General features: G+C 35.7%; 1 protein-coding gene across 2 annotated transcripts; it reads right to left on the bottom strand.

Annotated features, from left to right (window-relative positions):
- Nucleotides 1-613: 613 nt before the first annotated feature.
- LOC145630983 (uncharacterized) lies at nt 614-12,784 on the bottom strand. 2 transcript variants are annotated; one of them, XM_081683095.1, is made up of 15 exons: nt 11,762-12,784; nt 11,432-11,525; nt 11,045-11,231; nt 10,704-10,950; nt 9,892-10,107; nt 9,735-9,821; nt 9,510-9,644; nt 8,641-8,718; nt 5,193-5,306; nt 4,816-5,063; nt 4,573-4,653; nt 4,187-4,418; nt 3,016-3,114; nt 2,731-2,916; nt 614-1,375 (listed from the first exon to the last, which is right to left on the bottom strand). In XM_081683095.1, exons 1-15 carry the CDS (start codon nt 12,104-12,106, stop codon nt 1,277-1,279), a joined length of 2,448 nt encoding a protein of 815 aa, XP_081539221.1. In that variant the 5' UTR covers nt 12,107-12,784; the 3' UTR covers nt 614-1,276. The 2 variants fall into 2 exon arrangements, with proteins under 2 accessions (XP_081539221.1, XP_081539222.1); XM_081683096.1 differs by lacking the exon at nt 8,641-8,718 and having other exon boundaries at nt 11,762-12,773.
- Between the last annotated feature and the right edge of the window lie 1,910 nt (nt 12,785-14,694).

Here is a 14,694-nt window from a genome sequence, read left to right as displayed (position 1 = left end):
AAAAAATAGGTGTTGAGACGAATCTAACACATCACTATACTTTTTCTCAATACAAAATCACAAAACGAAATCAAAACAAGTTATATGAATAGTGTATAAAGTCAAACCGTGTCATCTAATTTGAAATTGGAGTAAGTATATAATTAAATATAAAAAAACAAATACAAATATATTGAAAGGTTGTATTTCGATTTTATATTAATAACATGATAAACTTTGTTAAAATTATGTTAATAAGAAAAACAATAGTTAAAGTTAATACTATGTATATGAATACGAACTAAAAAAATAAAATAAAATGTCAAACGTGACAATTATTCTGAAATGAGTAGGTACCATAAATGTGATGTCTGGTAATCTGTACTTCATGTTTCACCATACTTGCTATATAGAGAAAGGGCACGTAATAAAGTTATACAGAAAGAGCAAGGAATCACCTTTAGCAAATCAGTTCCCTGAAATAGGTTCATTTTTTTTTTTTGACCTTATGATTTGCATTTCATAAGTTCATATGATTGATTGGTTATGTGCTCAAAGATTTAGGGGATCATGATCTCAACTTATGCATAGATGTTTAGATATTCTAAGCATTGAAAAGAGCCCATCATTCATGTATACCAAAACCCACCCAAACATTCTAAGGAGTATATCCAAAACTTACATTAGTCATATGTAACACAACCAAACCAAAACAAAAAGAAAATGAAAGACAGGAAGATAGAGGCTAGTTTACCACACTACAAAAATATTCAAGTAGTGTTTGACTTTAGCAAACCACTGCCTCTACCTCAAGCGCTAGCGTCGAATAGGCCCTTTGTATAATTGAAATTCCGAATAGGCTCCAAAAGTCACAAGTTTCTATTTCAAGTGAATTATTGCCAGGATCAATGCCTCACACGAATAAACTCTGAGTAGGATTGTCAACAAAAGAATTGAGATACCAATAAAAACTAGTAACTGTACACATTTGCTGATGCGCTTCCTATATTTTACAGCTCTGGCTACTTATACAAGTGTATATATACCCCCTCTTTCTCTGTTTTTGTGTGTATATATGATATATCTTCCCCTTCCTCCCATTCTCTGTTTTTGTCTTGCTTTCCTCTCAACCTCATCAATATCATGCTGCATCGAAGTTGTGGGAGATTCCAAGCAACAAACAAGTAGTGGTTGTATTAAATTTTCATTTTTTATTTTTTATTTTTTTTTATTATGCAGCAATATCGGCTGTTAACCATTCAGTATGGCGTGCAGGTCCAGTTCAAGCAGACCTCAGCTAGCTATTTATCAAGCATTCATTTGGTAGACCAGAGTCCCTCCTTTTTTGAGGAACTTGTTTCCTCCAAGGGTCATTGTGCAGCTTATAATGCAAAACCTAAGTAGAACAAATAAGAAAGCTAAGGTCAGTGTATACAGTACAAAACTATAAATTTGCCTAAATCATACACAGTCTAAAATAAATCTCTACTCATAAAGTAACTTGTTACTGCTGGACTGCTTTGATACTCCAGGCATGGAGTGTCATATACAAGAGTTAGACAAACCAAATTCCAAATTCCAAATTTAAAGACACGTAGACGCAGTCCTTGTATGGTAAAAAGGTATTGATGAAACATATCCCTGGATCTAAGAATTTTGAATGTCTTATGTCTATTCACATTCAAACTTTTGATACAAATGCACAAGAAATAGATTATTGGTAACTTATTGTAAGGTTTTCTGCTTTAAACTTTATCTCAAGCCCATCTTCAAGCACATATTGAATGGCTCTCTTTGTTATCCCTCTAATTTAAAGGTTTTTTTTTTTTTTTTTTTTTTTTTTTTTCTATAAACGTGGATCAAGATGATTGAGGTGTCAAGGTGAAAATCGTAGTGTCAGGTAAGGATTACATAACCTTGTCAAAATGTCAAATGTCTAAGACAAAAAATGAGGTTCTATATTAAAAAATAAAAATCAAAAATTAAAAAAAAAAATTGTGAGAATGAGAGAGAAGATAGATAGAAGCGGTGAGATTAAGATAGGAGAGAGTAAAAAAAAAAAAAAAAACTGACTGGAAATAATGTTTCTAGACTTTTCTGCTAATGGAATACAAGTGTACAACTGGAGCATCATTATACGTAGATAGAGGTGTCATTCGGATGTTCGGATTGGATTTGGTGAGGTTGGGTTGGGTCGGGTCAACTTTTAAAGTTGAGTCATGCTATTTTTTTGTGTGTATGAGACTCGAAATCTAAATCGGATTTTTTCAGGTCGGGTCGAGTGTGGTTTTGACACCTCTAATGTAGAAGTTTTTAGTAAAAAGTACTGAAACTAGAATCAAACTCCAGACCTCTGCCCATTTGCTTTACCACGGAACCAAAGAAACTTGTTTTTATGTTACGCCTAAAAAGCATTTTATATATTTAGGGGCCCTGTGCGGTTGCACTGCCCCAGTGTCGGCCTTGACCACATGGACCAAATGTCTTTCCTATGAGTTGTTTCTGCTCACCCCTATCGAAAGAAATATGTTTAGAGAGATCCAATTGTTTCATGAACTATTTTTGTAATTAAGCTCATTTCTTTTCAAATTTTCAAAAGCCTCCATTCAACAAACTAAAATATTATGCCTAAATTTAAAAAATCTATAATCCAGTAGTTTGGAATCCAATGCAATTGATGTGGATGAAAAGAGAAAGTAGATGAGACGATCATTCAACATGGTGAGACACACAGTAGAGAACATATCAAACCTGTATAAGTGTGGCAAAGGCATCATCTTCAGTAAATTGTAACATCTCTGCAGCCCAATCATCAACACGATTGAAGGTAGATTTCTGCCTCTCAGCCTCAAGCAAGGCAGAATCACGATACAAGAACCGCTGCCAGATTCTCTGTACATTAGCCAACTTAAACTCTATCTCTGTCTCATTAAACCCCTACAATAATACAGGCCCACAAGTTAGCCCAAGACTTAATATAACGCACAACTGAGAAATATTTACAGAAACACACACAGGAACAGGACAGACAATTACCCTGAGAATCTTTATCAAATTTGGAATATCATCCTCAGCAATCCGAACAGCAAAACTTTCATAGTTGAGAACGTTCTCATATGGAAGAAAGATGCCATCCTAAATCATCAAGAACCAATACAACTTGGAGTTAGTGGGTTCAGATAGCCCAGTTTGTAAATTGAATAAGTTTCAAATGATTGGAAGTGCAAGTGCCAAGTAGAGCATATGCTCCCTTCATTCTAGAATAATTGACAATACTTTGACTTTTCCCACTATTCATATATTAACTTTGACTAAAAAAAATTTACTAACGTATTAAAAGCAATTTCAAATGCGGCACGCTCATGTCATGCCGAGTAGCCCAATGAAGGCACGGACATGCCGTCTGAAGCCCCATATGTCTAGAGGTGACAAGCATATGCCTCAACCTTGCATGGGCATGCCTTGACAAGCGCTACTGTGCGCTACAGAGGGAGACACGGCCATGCCATATGGAGCACGTCCGTGCCTCACTGAGGAAGTTTTATCCTGAAAGCTACTGGTTCCAGATTTGAAGAGGGCATGGATGTGCCTCTAAGAAGCATAAAAATTAGCGTTGTTATCATCCCTTTGTTTCTTTCACAACGGAAGTTGGGTTTTAACGGGACTTGGTTACTTCAAATTTTCTTAAGGGCTTGAAGTTCTTCGTGGAAATAGTCAAACGAATAATTAGGAAGTCAAGTACGAAGTATTGAGTTTAATTTCCCTTGTTTGATCTATTCCATGGAAGTAGGCTTGATAGTTAATCTGGGAAGCAATTGATAACTCAGAAGAGACTTGTATTATTTAGGGATTACTTTTCCTCTAATCAATTCAATTATGTAATAGGAATAGAACTGCTATTACATTGATTAAATTCATGGTGAACCTAGACCTTAGATGTTTTTATTATCAAATTTTCTTCCTATTTAAATTAATTGCGTTGTTTACTATAGAATTCTTAATACTGATTTGGTTACTTGCTTAATATTAGCTTCAGTCAATTTAATTAATTAATCCTTAGTCTCTTGGGATCCGACTCTTACTTACCCGTCTATATAGTGGTCGGAATAAATAGGTTATTTTTACTAGGTACGCAACACGCCTATCAATTGTAAACCATTAGAAAATCAAACAAAATTATCATAAGATGACAAGAACCCAAAACTACCTGAATTATCACAGGAATGCAACCTTGGAGAATGCTATCTTCCATTCTGCCACTCCAACCATCTCCAGGGAAGACCCCACAGAAAACAGAACTAGCCAATTCTTCATGATATTTTTCAGAGCGTAAAGGTGTCACAAGTACATCATTCTGGTGCTGCCTACCTAGCTTCCCATCTTTATCAACAATTGAACCAAATTCTTTTGCTAACTTTTGTCTAATACCCATGCTATATCTGAATTTTACCAAAAAAAAAAAAAAAAAAAAAAAAAAAAAACACTATTTCAGCAACCTGATTGATTGGAATTATTGTAAAATTACCAAAAGAAGTGAATAACTGCTAAATACAGCCTTATGGATAACAAAGTTGGTCAGTATAGAGAGCTTACGTAGCTTCCGGTCTGCCATTTTCATAGGCAGACCCCAGATTCCCATTAAAGTAAAAAAGTGTCATCCTCTGGGCACGAGGCCTGCAGCAGAAAGCACTCATGAATCAATATATTGATAATGCACATGCATTAAAACAAGAAAAAACATAATCGTGATTTGCTTTAGCATGGTACTAACATACAATAAAAATTAAACAAGCATAAAGAGCATAGCATGATTCAATTCTCTACTAAGAAGAGCACCTTGCCCAAAGTTTAGCCCTAAAGGAGTTCCCATCAGGCCGTTTCCAAGCAGGAAGAACAAGATCTTTGCTAGGGTCAAAACAGGGATGATTGCCTCTTCTAGCAATGGAAATGTCATCCCAGTTGTCAGCCCAGTAGGCAGTGGTTGAATGATTATGCTTCGAATTAGTATTCCCCCAGTGAACCAACATCATGCTGTTCCATATCTCCTTGGGGGCATAGCACGCACCTTCATCCCATGAGAAACTCTGGCATCAGAAACATAAAAGACATCATAATCAGCCATCGTTAACATAAGCACAACAATAAGAGTTCAAATTCTAGTACCTCTCATTTTTTTTCAAATATAAAAGTAGAAGTTCTTATGTGCACCATACCCAAATATGATCCTTTCCAGATGAACGTTCCCAATAAGGATAATTGTGTACGATATGATCATATGCCCTTTTATAGAAATCCAAAGTGAAGGAGCTCCTAATGCCCCTATATTCCTGAGAAAAAACATACAAGTGTTACAGAAAATATGGATAAAATAGCAAAAACCACAATGGTTGTTTGAAAGTGAAAAATTGCATGAGCATTCCAGTCAAATCCACAAATTCTACTTCATTAGTTCATTGAACACCGGTAATATAAAGCTTTTTTTAGTACAAAGGTCAAAGGATCAAAAGTGAACAAGAAATACTATGAACAAGCAGAACGCTTGGATAGAAAGTTGATATGTGGAGCACCAAATTGGCAGAAGTCTTTACATTTCATTTTTGACCTTGTCATGGTTTGCTTTATTTCCTTGAATGAGAAATTTTCCATTTTGGTTGCTTAAGGTGTTGCAGATTCCACTTTAGTGCTATTCTTGCTATTTCCACTTCAGTGACCTATATGATTGTGATTTACACTTCAATGAATTCAAGTTTCACAATCCTTAACACTTGGCTTACCTAAAAGATAGTAGCTTTAATCTCTCATAATTATTTAAATCGCAATTCAATTAGAATCTTATGATTTTTACTACTCATGTATGGCCATACGATCATATTTCTGTAAACTAGCAAAAACCTCATAAATTTAAAAATGCCTATATTGTCAATTATTGACTGCTTAGTGGGTAAACAACTATTTCCTACCAATAATTAGGTTTTTAAATTATCATATTAACACATGCAATGAAATTTGAGTATGACATCTTGGTTATGCGTGTTCGATTCTACAATTCAATTCTAGATATCCTTTTACAATTCAAAATAAAATTACGATTTTGATAACCTAGTACTCTCTAGTAGCCCAGCTAGAAAAAAAAAAAAAAATCTCAACTTATTCTCCCGCCAAACCTAGTTATCAATCATCAATAATCCCTCCAATTGGAGTATTTAACAAATAATTTTGAAGTTCCAAAAATATTTTGATTTTCAGAGTAGTTGGAATAAAAACCTGAAAACTTCTTACAATTGAAAAAAAAAAAATTTAAATGACCAATTCTGAAAAAATTTAGTAAAAGGCAAGAAATCCCAAATGTCAAAGATTTTAAAAATCCTACCAACATGTAGACACCTAAAAATGTCTCCCTGAAACCAAACCCTCAAACAGTTCTACCTTTCACGCCTTGGTTTAAGGACAGAACCCGTAAAGTACGGACTCCTTGGAGTGCTTAAAGGAAGTATTTTTGAAGAATAAGGTAGGCTAGTGTTTAGGCTAGGGCATTAAAGAGAGAAGAGAGAATTAATTGATGCCCCAAACTGCAGAAATGAAGGGGGTATATAAAGGGAAAATAAGTAGATGGAACACACGGAACCCTAAATAGATAACCCTAAAATTAAATGTCATGACACGTCATCATATTGCCGCGACATGGCAAAATATGTCGTGACACGAGATAACTTGGGGTGACACGGGAAAGAAACAGACCTAAAAGATAAAACGCGTGAAGTCTGACACACGGGACCATCCCGTGTCACGGCATGAGCATTATGACACAGTAAAATATGTCGCGACGCAGCAAATTTCACCGTGGCGCGGCACATGATGTCGTGATGCGGTGGACTTTGTTTCCATTTTTACATCCAGATTCATTTTAACCCTAATTACGCTCAGCTTTCTATGCTTGAAGAAATCCAACGGATGATGTTTGTTGAGATACCTTCCATGCTTAAGGAAAGTCGACGGATGAATTTGGCAGTTTTCTATGCTCGAAGAAATGCGCCGGATGATGTTTGTTGAGATACTTTCCATGATTGAGGAAAGCTGACAGATGATAATGTTTATTGAGATACTTTCCATGCCTAAGGAAAGTCAACAAATGAATTTGGCAGTTTTCTCGAAGAAATCCACCAGATGATACTTTCCATGCTTGAGGAAAGTTGATAGATGATATAATCGCTGACTTCTTCGCCTTGAGAGGTAGCAACGACCGAAAATTTTCCATGCTTGAGGAAAAACTTGTCTAATGATGAGATTGCATGTCTCTCTGTATCGAAAACCTTGTGCCGTGAATCATCTACGTTGGGGAGATGATCACTAAAATGATGATGGTTCAATTGTCCCCGAACGTGGACTGTAGTTGGTTTGATTGTCCCCGAACATGGGTTGTAAATGGTTCACTTGTCCCCGAACGTGGGTTGTAAATGGTTCGTTTGTCCCCGAACGTGGGTAGTAGGTTGTTCGCTTGTCCCCGAACGTGGGCTGTAGATGGTTAGACCTTCAAGTCAATTATCCGACCATATTAGGTGCTTAGAAAATCAAAAATGTGATTTTGACGCTTGCTAGGGGTAAAATGCTAATTTTGGTACCATTTAAATGTCAGTTTAGAATTTCCCGCGAGTTTTCGATGAAGAAATAACTGTCAAAAAGTGGCGGAAAATAATCCAAACTCAGTGAAAGATGCCAGGAATATTTGCTGAAAGTATGCAGGTCACGCGCATACGCCATGCCACGTGTACGATTGTCGTGTCACTGCAATATTTTCCGTCACGCGTCCTTTTTTTTTCCCATGATTTTCCATCAGCAATATGATCCTCAACCATGCCAATCTTTATTATGATCCTCAAGAATACTTCCTTATTCTTCAAAAATACTTCCTTTAAGCACTCCAAGGAGTCCGTACTTTACCCGAGATTCTGTCCTTAAACTAAGGCGTGAAAGTAGAACTGTTTGAGGGTTTGGTTTCGGGGAGACATTTTTAGGTGTCAACACAAAAAAAAAAAAAAAAAGGAAATTAAGAAATAAGCTAAATTCCAAATCTCATGAAACTCCTAAGCTTTTCCAAACTGCTAATTTTGAAATAGGAAAATATTGAAAAATACCTGCTAAATAAGATGAGATACTACCACATATAAGGCAATTATACTCATTCTGGCATTCTAGATCCACATATGAAGAACATAATAAAAAACACTAGAAAAATTTTTAATCGGTATAGAAGAAGCACACATAACCTAAAATGGGATTAAAAATAATGGTACAGTCGAATATTTAAAAACTTGAGACACAGAAGAAGGAAGCACATAAGAAGAAAGTTGACAATGGCGATATCAAGAAAGATTAGCCACAGAAAATTGAGGAACCAAAGTGGAAACACCAACAAGGTACAAAAGAATTTCCTAACCAGAGGTAGACAAAATGAAAATTAAGTTCCACGCTTATTGTAGAGAGAATAAGTCAAAACAATGAGCTGAATTTGATATTTTGCAATCAGAACTTAAAGAGACACATCATAAATCTATTGGAGACTTAATAGAAGTATCCAAAATAAAACTATTTTTGAAACTTGTGGTGAGTCATGTCTAAAGTGGAATGATAATCAGAGGTCAACAAGGTGGAATATTGGCATACCTCAGGTACAAAAATGGATAACGTCCATCTTTTACATCCATATATTACCCTAAGAAGCCACCAGGTAATGTCTTGCATCTAGAAGTTGCAAAAAGTGAGGGCCAAGATCATCAAAACTAGAGAAAGCAGAACACGAAGAACTGATGTTATTGACTGGTAACCCATGCTTTGATTCAACAATCATAAAGCTAACCTAAAATTCTGCCAAGATAAAACCTGGGATTTTAAGAAGATTTTGAATTAAAATTAAATACTCCGTAGTGTATTTCTGTACACAGCTAATCCAGGGGAGCCATTTTTGGTTTGACATTCCAAGACATATAGATAACCTTTACAAACAATAAAAACTTTCCAGAATCCACAAAAAATGAAATATTTTATTGAAAAATGGGCCAAGATGCACCATAATAAATTAATAAGTATGTTTTAGCATGTAGAGATCAAATGCAGAAAAGGATATTCTGTACTTAAGTAAGTGCAATAGACAGTTTAAAAAGTACATCAGCATGGTTTGATAAGTTAAAACACGTGACTCAATATGCAAAAGAATCAGTCATCAGACTGCCTGCACCATAACTACTCTGACTTATTCATCAGAGGAACCTCACCAGATTTTGAAGGTTGTCGGGAGAAATTCTGGCTCAATGCTCAAACGTAAAACCATTGGAAGACACAGGCTAGGTTGTCAAGAGAACTTCTGGCTCAATGCTCAAACGTAAAAACATTGGAAGACACAGGCTAATACTTGCTAAAGGCTAAAGCTGGGAAAGGCAAGCAAAGGCAACATTCTAACAGATAAAACAGATCCAAAGATCTCATACGAATAAATAGACATTAAGGAAGAGTCACAATCACTGTAGTTAACATACCTGCAAATTAATATGGGGAGCGTCATCAGAACGAGTAATGATACATGAATCAAGAATCGGCACAAAGAAAAAATCTGCTTCTTCACCATTTAAAGTTCTATACGGACTAGCTAAAAAGCTTTCATAGATTGCCATCTGCAAGGAAAAATTGTATATATTAATATATTATATATAGCATCTATTATCATCAAAATAATGTATAGAATTTGAAGAGAAACAAAATACCTGTGCACCATAAAGCTGTTCTGTCCAGACAGTAGCATTCCCTTCACCATAGAGTCTGTTTACACACTCAAACTTGAAATGGCGTCCCTGTAAACAGCATAAAGCTTAAGAAAGTTTGCATCAACAAGGTATTGCACAAAACACTGACCTCACCCACCTCAAGGAGAAGACTATTGAATTCTGGAGGCAAATCATAGACATATATCAGAGGCCTTTTCTTTGTAACTGCAGCGCCAAGACCCTTCATACTTTCTACAGCATGTGCATAACCAGGCATATCAATCTTAGATGGACGTAGCCACTGAGGCCACTCTCTTAAGGATGAGAAAACTGAAGGGATACTACAATCAGCTCCGTACCAGCCTTCATGACACTGATAACAAAGCCAGAATTTAGAAGTTGCCAAGTCAAGAAACACTATGAACTTGTGAAGCATGTAGCTACTTTCTATAAGGACACATAAACAGTGAACCAGCTATATTCAGGAAGCCAGTACAGCAATTTTACACTACAGTAGATATGCTTATTCAGAGGAACTCAAAAGGAAAGATAAACAACAAAGATGATATTAGAGACTTCACTGGTGTGGGGTTTTGAGGAAGCAGCAGAAACCCTTAAAATATGAAATAATTATATTCTTTGGCCATTCCAGTAGATTACAGAGGCAAACTTAAGATCTTCAATAGGAAATAGTCTTCTTCATTTATGAATTTTCATAGATGAACTGCTAAGCTGCCACTGGCTTCCTGATCTCTGGTTCACTCTCAAACAGTATTTCAGTCAAAGACTTCTACAATCTTATTCTTCAAAAAGTATGAAATTTTCTTTCAGTCCTTGCTTGGTTATATCACTTTCATACAAGCTTCCCCAGTATTGGAGTGGCGACAAGGACTCACAATAGGCCATTGTCAATTACGGAAACATTTACAAATCAAGGACCATTTTAATTAGACAAGGAATTCAAGATACCTGACAAAATCCACCACGGCAATAGCCATGGCTGGAACACTGATTAATGCAGGTGGATATAACTGGATATTCACAAAATTTCCCAATGCGACCATCATATTTGCAATGACATTCCTCTTTAAATTTAGCCTTTCCAGCATATGCTTCTTCTGGGTCCACATTACACCACCCTACCATGCTATTATTTGTTGTGAATACATCCAGATCAGGTTTTCCCCAGTCAGTTGATGGAGGTGTAGCACTTGCACTAGAAAGATGAAATGAGACAACTTAAACCATTGTATCAGGCTGGAATGCTGGATAAGTAAGGCATCGCATATAGCTTGTTTATGTTTGCTTACTTGATCTTAAATCCACAATGCTCAGCCACAGGACGATATGGATACTTTGTACCTTCTCCACAAAAGCACATAGCTCTTGTTGTATCACACTTACTCGGGCATATAGAAACGACCCATCGACCATAGGGTAGATCAGGAGTTACTGGATAGTTGCAAGCTAAATACAGTGTCTCTGAACACTGTTCCCCTATGCCATGAAAACAACCATCATTATTGGGTATGTATAAAAAAAATTCTGCTGCAACAAAAATACCTGAAATTATATTTACTGACCACATTGAGATTTTATGCTAGCTTAAGTAAATTTCATTTAATTGAGTCAATCAACAAATCTTAAAATGGAATAAAGTGCACATTGAGACCTTATAAGGAATTAAAAACACTAACCACTGTATCCATGAAAACATCGACACTGTCCAAGTTCATGATTGCAAACCCCTTGACCGTTGCAATCATTTTTGCAGACCTTCCCACCAATAATCTGCAACAAGATTGTCAAAATAGCACCCACTTAGCACAACTATCATAGTATCATAAACTATCTCACACCAAATATCTTGCATACAGAATTACAGATATGAATTGAACCACAAACGAAACATGATACACTTGCATTGAAAATAAATACCATCACAATATACAATAGTCAACAATACTTCAAAGTTTAAACCGACTAAATCTTCCAATTCAGGAAGATACTATTGTAAGGAATAATACCTCAGTGACATTTATTGCCTTAACAACCGAATCACAACCGGAAAGCCACTGCCCAACCTCGGCCTTCCACGGAGCACCACGGTAAACAACTGCCTTATGCAAATCAGCCGGAAATCGACAGGCCAAGTCGAGACCCGTTAGGAAAGCTCCAGCATTATGCTGAGTGTCATTTTTGGTTGATATATTTGATGAAATACATGTAGTTTGAGCTTGTTTTATACTAAAATAATCTAGTGTAGGTTTGTAAGGTAACCAAAAGAATTGAACTAGAAAGACTAACAATATTACTAACCCAATAACAGCAATAAGTGACCAAGAACAATTCTTTTTTTGCATCACCAACATTTTCCAAAACACTAATTTCTCAATAAAACTACTATATTCTTCTCATAATAATATAATTGACCAAATCACTGTATCAGTAATCAAATTGTAAAACCATTTATTATGTATATTCAAATTTTTAGCATATTAAAAAAAAAAAAATTAAAAAAAAAATTAAGAATATGCTCCTCCTGGAAAATGTAAGTTGATTAAAGGGTATCTCCAAATTATCTTAATTACAGGAAAATAACATAAATTTCCCAAAAAAAAATTGAAGTTAATTACAATTGGCCAATTAGAAAAACAGGGGTAAGCGCAAAATTAAAGAAATTTGAATAAAAAAATTAGCAAGAGACTAACCTGAAGATCTGAAAATGGTTAATGGGTAGAATGTATATGAGGGTAAATATGAAATTTTAGAGGAATCTTATAAATTAAGAAAAGAGCAAAATTTAATCAAGTTTTCTAAAAATGAATTGAATACTTGGTATGAACTATTTGCACCTAACCCCAAAAATGTCCCAGAAAAAATCGCAATGATCTGAAGGTAGCAAAATGGTGTTTGAAGTGGGATGCTACTAGTGACTAGTGTCAGCTGTGAATCGCAATTGAATAATTGATTGATGATTGCATAATTTTTTTTTTCCTTGTAGTTTTTTTTATATTTGGAATCTTGCTAGTTGCGATTCTCTCACCAATCGGATCGTTCAGGTTAGATCAAGCTCGGCCTCGGTTATGAATTGGCTTGTTTTTTATTTCGGGTCAACTGATAATCGGATTGGGTCAGATACCTAGTCTATACTTTGGGTCAAGTCAGGTTCTAGTAAGGTTACTTTAGGTTAGGTCACTTCAAATCAGGTTAATTTCATGTGAGGTCAATTTCGAGTCGGGTCAATTTCGAGTCATTTTAGGACTTTGGTGAATATTGAATCAAGTACTGTATTTTTTTTTCTTTTTTTTTTGGTGGAAATGTAATTGTTAATGTTAATACGAAGTATTATTTGTAAGAAATATGCCTTGAATCTGATTTTGGGTCTTAGAGTAACGAGCTATAAACTCACTAGGTAACTTTTAGTAGTTTGCAAGCAAGTTGAAGGGTTGCGATGAATTTGGATAGCTCCTATGTGAGTGAGCTAGAGCTCACATAAGACAGGCTTACGACTAGGTCGAGCGAGAGCTCCGTCGCTCGCAAGAGTGAAACAAATTTGGAAGTTGTGCGCGATAAGGTGCGTGCAACTCTCAAAGTTACGAGCGTCATTTAACACTAAGGAGGTCAGCGTGCTTTCGTGTCTTTTGTGTATGTAGAACAATTCATATATATTTACACTAGACTATTAGAGTACTATATATTTTTACCTAGGGTTGTATGTAGAACAGTTCATATAGATCCAACCATTCAAAAGGTACTTCAATTATCTCTCTTTAAATGTCACTGTCATGAGTTTTTGCAGTTGAACTTGATCTTTGATTGTTGAATTTTGTGTGATTACTTTTATTCTTTTAGAGTTATTTCACCAAAATGAAGCCAAAGGAAGAATTGGAGGAGAGAGAAGACATGGGAGGAAGAGTTATGGCTAAAAGGAGTTAAGATTGGAGAAAATACAACTTTATAACCTTAAAGTTCATGTTTATCGAGGAATATTTATGTAATTGACACATAAGATATAACGTTTGGTAACTGCCGTTAGTACCTTTACTTTCCCTCACTCCCCTTGGTTTTCTCTCCCCTCCTTCAGCCTTCAATTTCAATGGAGGAAAGTACACCACTTCACTATAACATCTATCGAACAAGATGAATTAAATGGAGGAAGGAAAAATTTACTTACCTTTTAAACCATACCCTTCATTCGCCCTTTGTTATTCAGTTCGCTATAGGAAATGGTAGTGCTAAGAAAAAATAAATGGAGGTTGAAATATTCACTTACCCTTTAGAACTAACCATGCCCTTTATTTTACTCTTTGTTATTTGGGTTTTCATTTATAAAAAATTGGTTAAGAAGAGGGTGTAGATTGAAGAAAGAAGATAAAGGCGGGTCAGAGGAAGAAAAAAATGAGCAAAAGGAAGAAGGAGGAAAAAAGAAGACGAACTAGAAGGTGGGAGAATGAAGATGATGAATGAGAGTTAATGACATTAATCCCAAAACTACTATCCACCTTGTCACAATGGCCCGCAAAAACTAATACTACTTTGTAGTAATAAATATTTCTTTTTTTGAAGAAAGCTCCTAAGAGCACTAACTTGCATTCATAGGGAGATAAAGTTTCAAAGAACGAGCAATACAAGAAGGAAAATCCGACACCCACACTACTTCCTTCACTCCATGGCAAACAATGAACAAACACATGAGCTACTTTATTCTCCTCCCTACGAACAAAAGACCAACAAACCGACTCTAAGAGGCTACTAACATGATAAATATCTTCCAAAATCAAATTAAAGTCACTCCTTCCCGATTCTTGTGATGAAATTGCATTAATAAGGCTTAAGCAATCACTCTCAACCACGACCCTTCGAAAACCATAGTTCACAGCAGTCTGCAACCCAAAAAAGAGAGCCTTAGCTTCAGCAATATTTGGCTGCCACCTATCTACAGACATATGAACAGCAA

The sequence above is a fragment of the Chenopodium album genome, chromosome 5, assembly GCF_948465745.1.
Source record: "Chenopodium album chromosome 5, dcCheAlbu1.1, whole genome shotgun sequence".
In the NCBI taxonomy this organism is placed as follows: Eukaryota; Viridiplantae; Streptophyta; class Magnoliopsida; order Caryophyllales; family Amaranthaceae; genus Chenopodium; species Chenopodium album.
The sequence above is the reverse complement of the archived record's forward strand: the minus strand, read 5'-3'. Positions and strand labels throughout refer to the sequence as shown.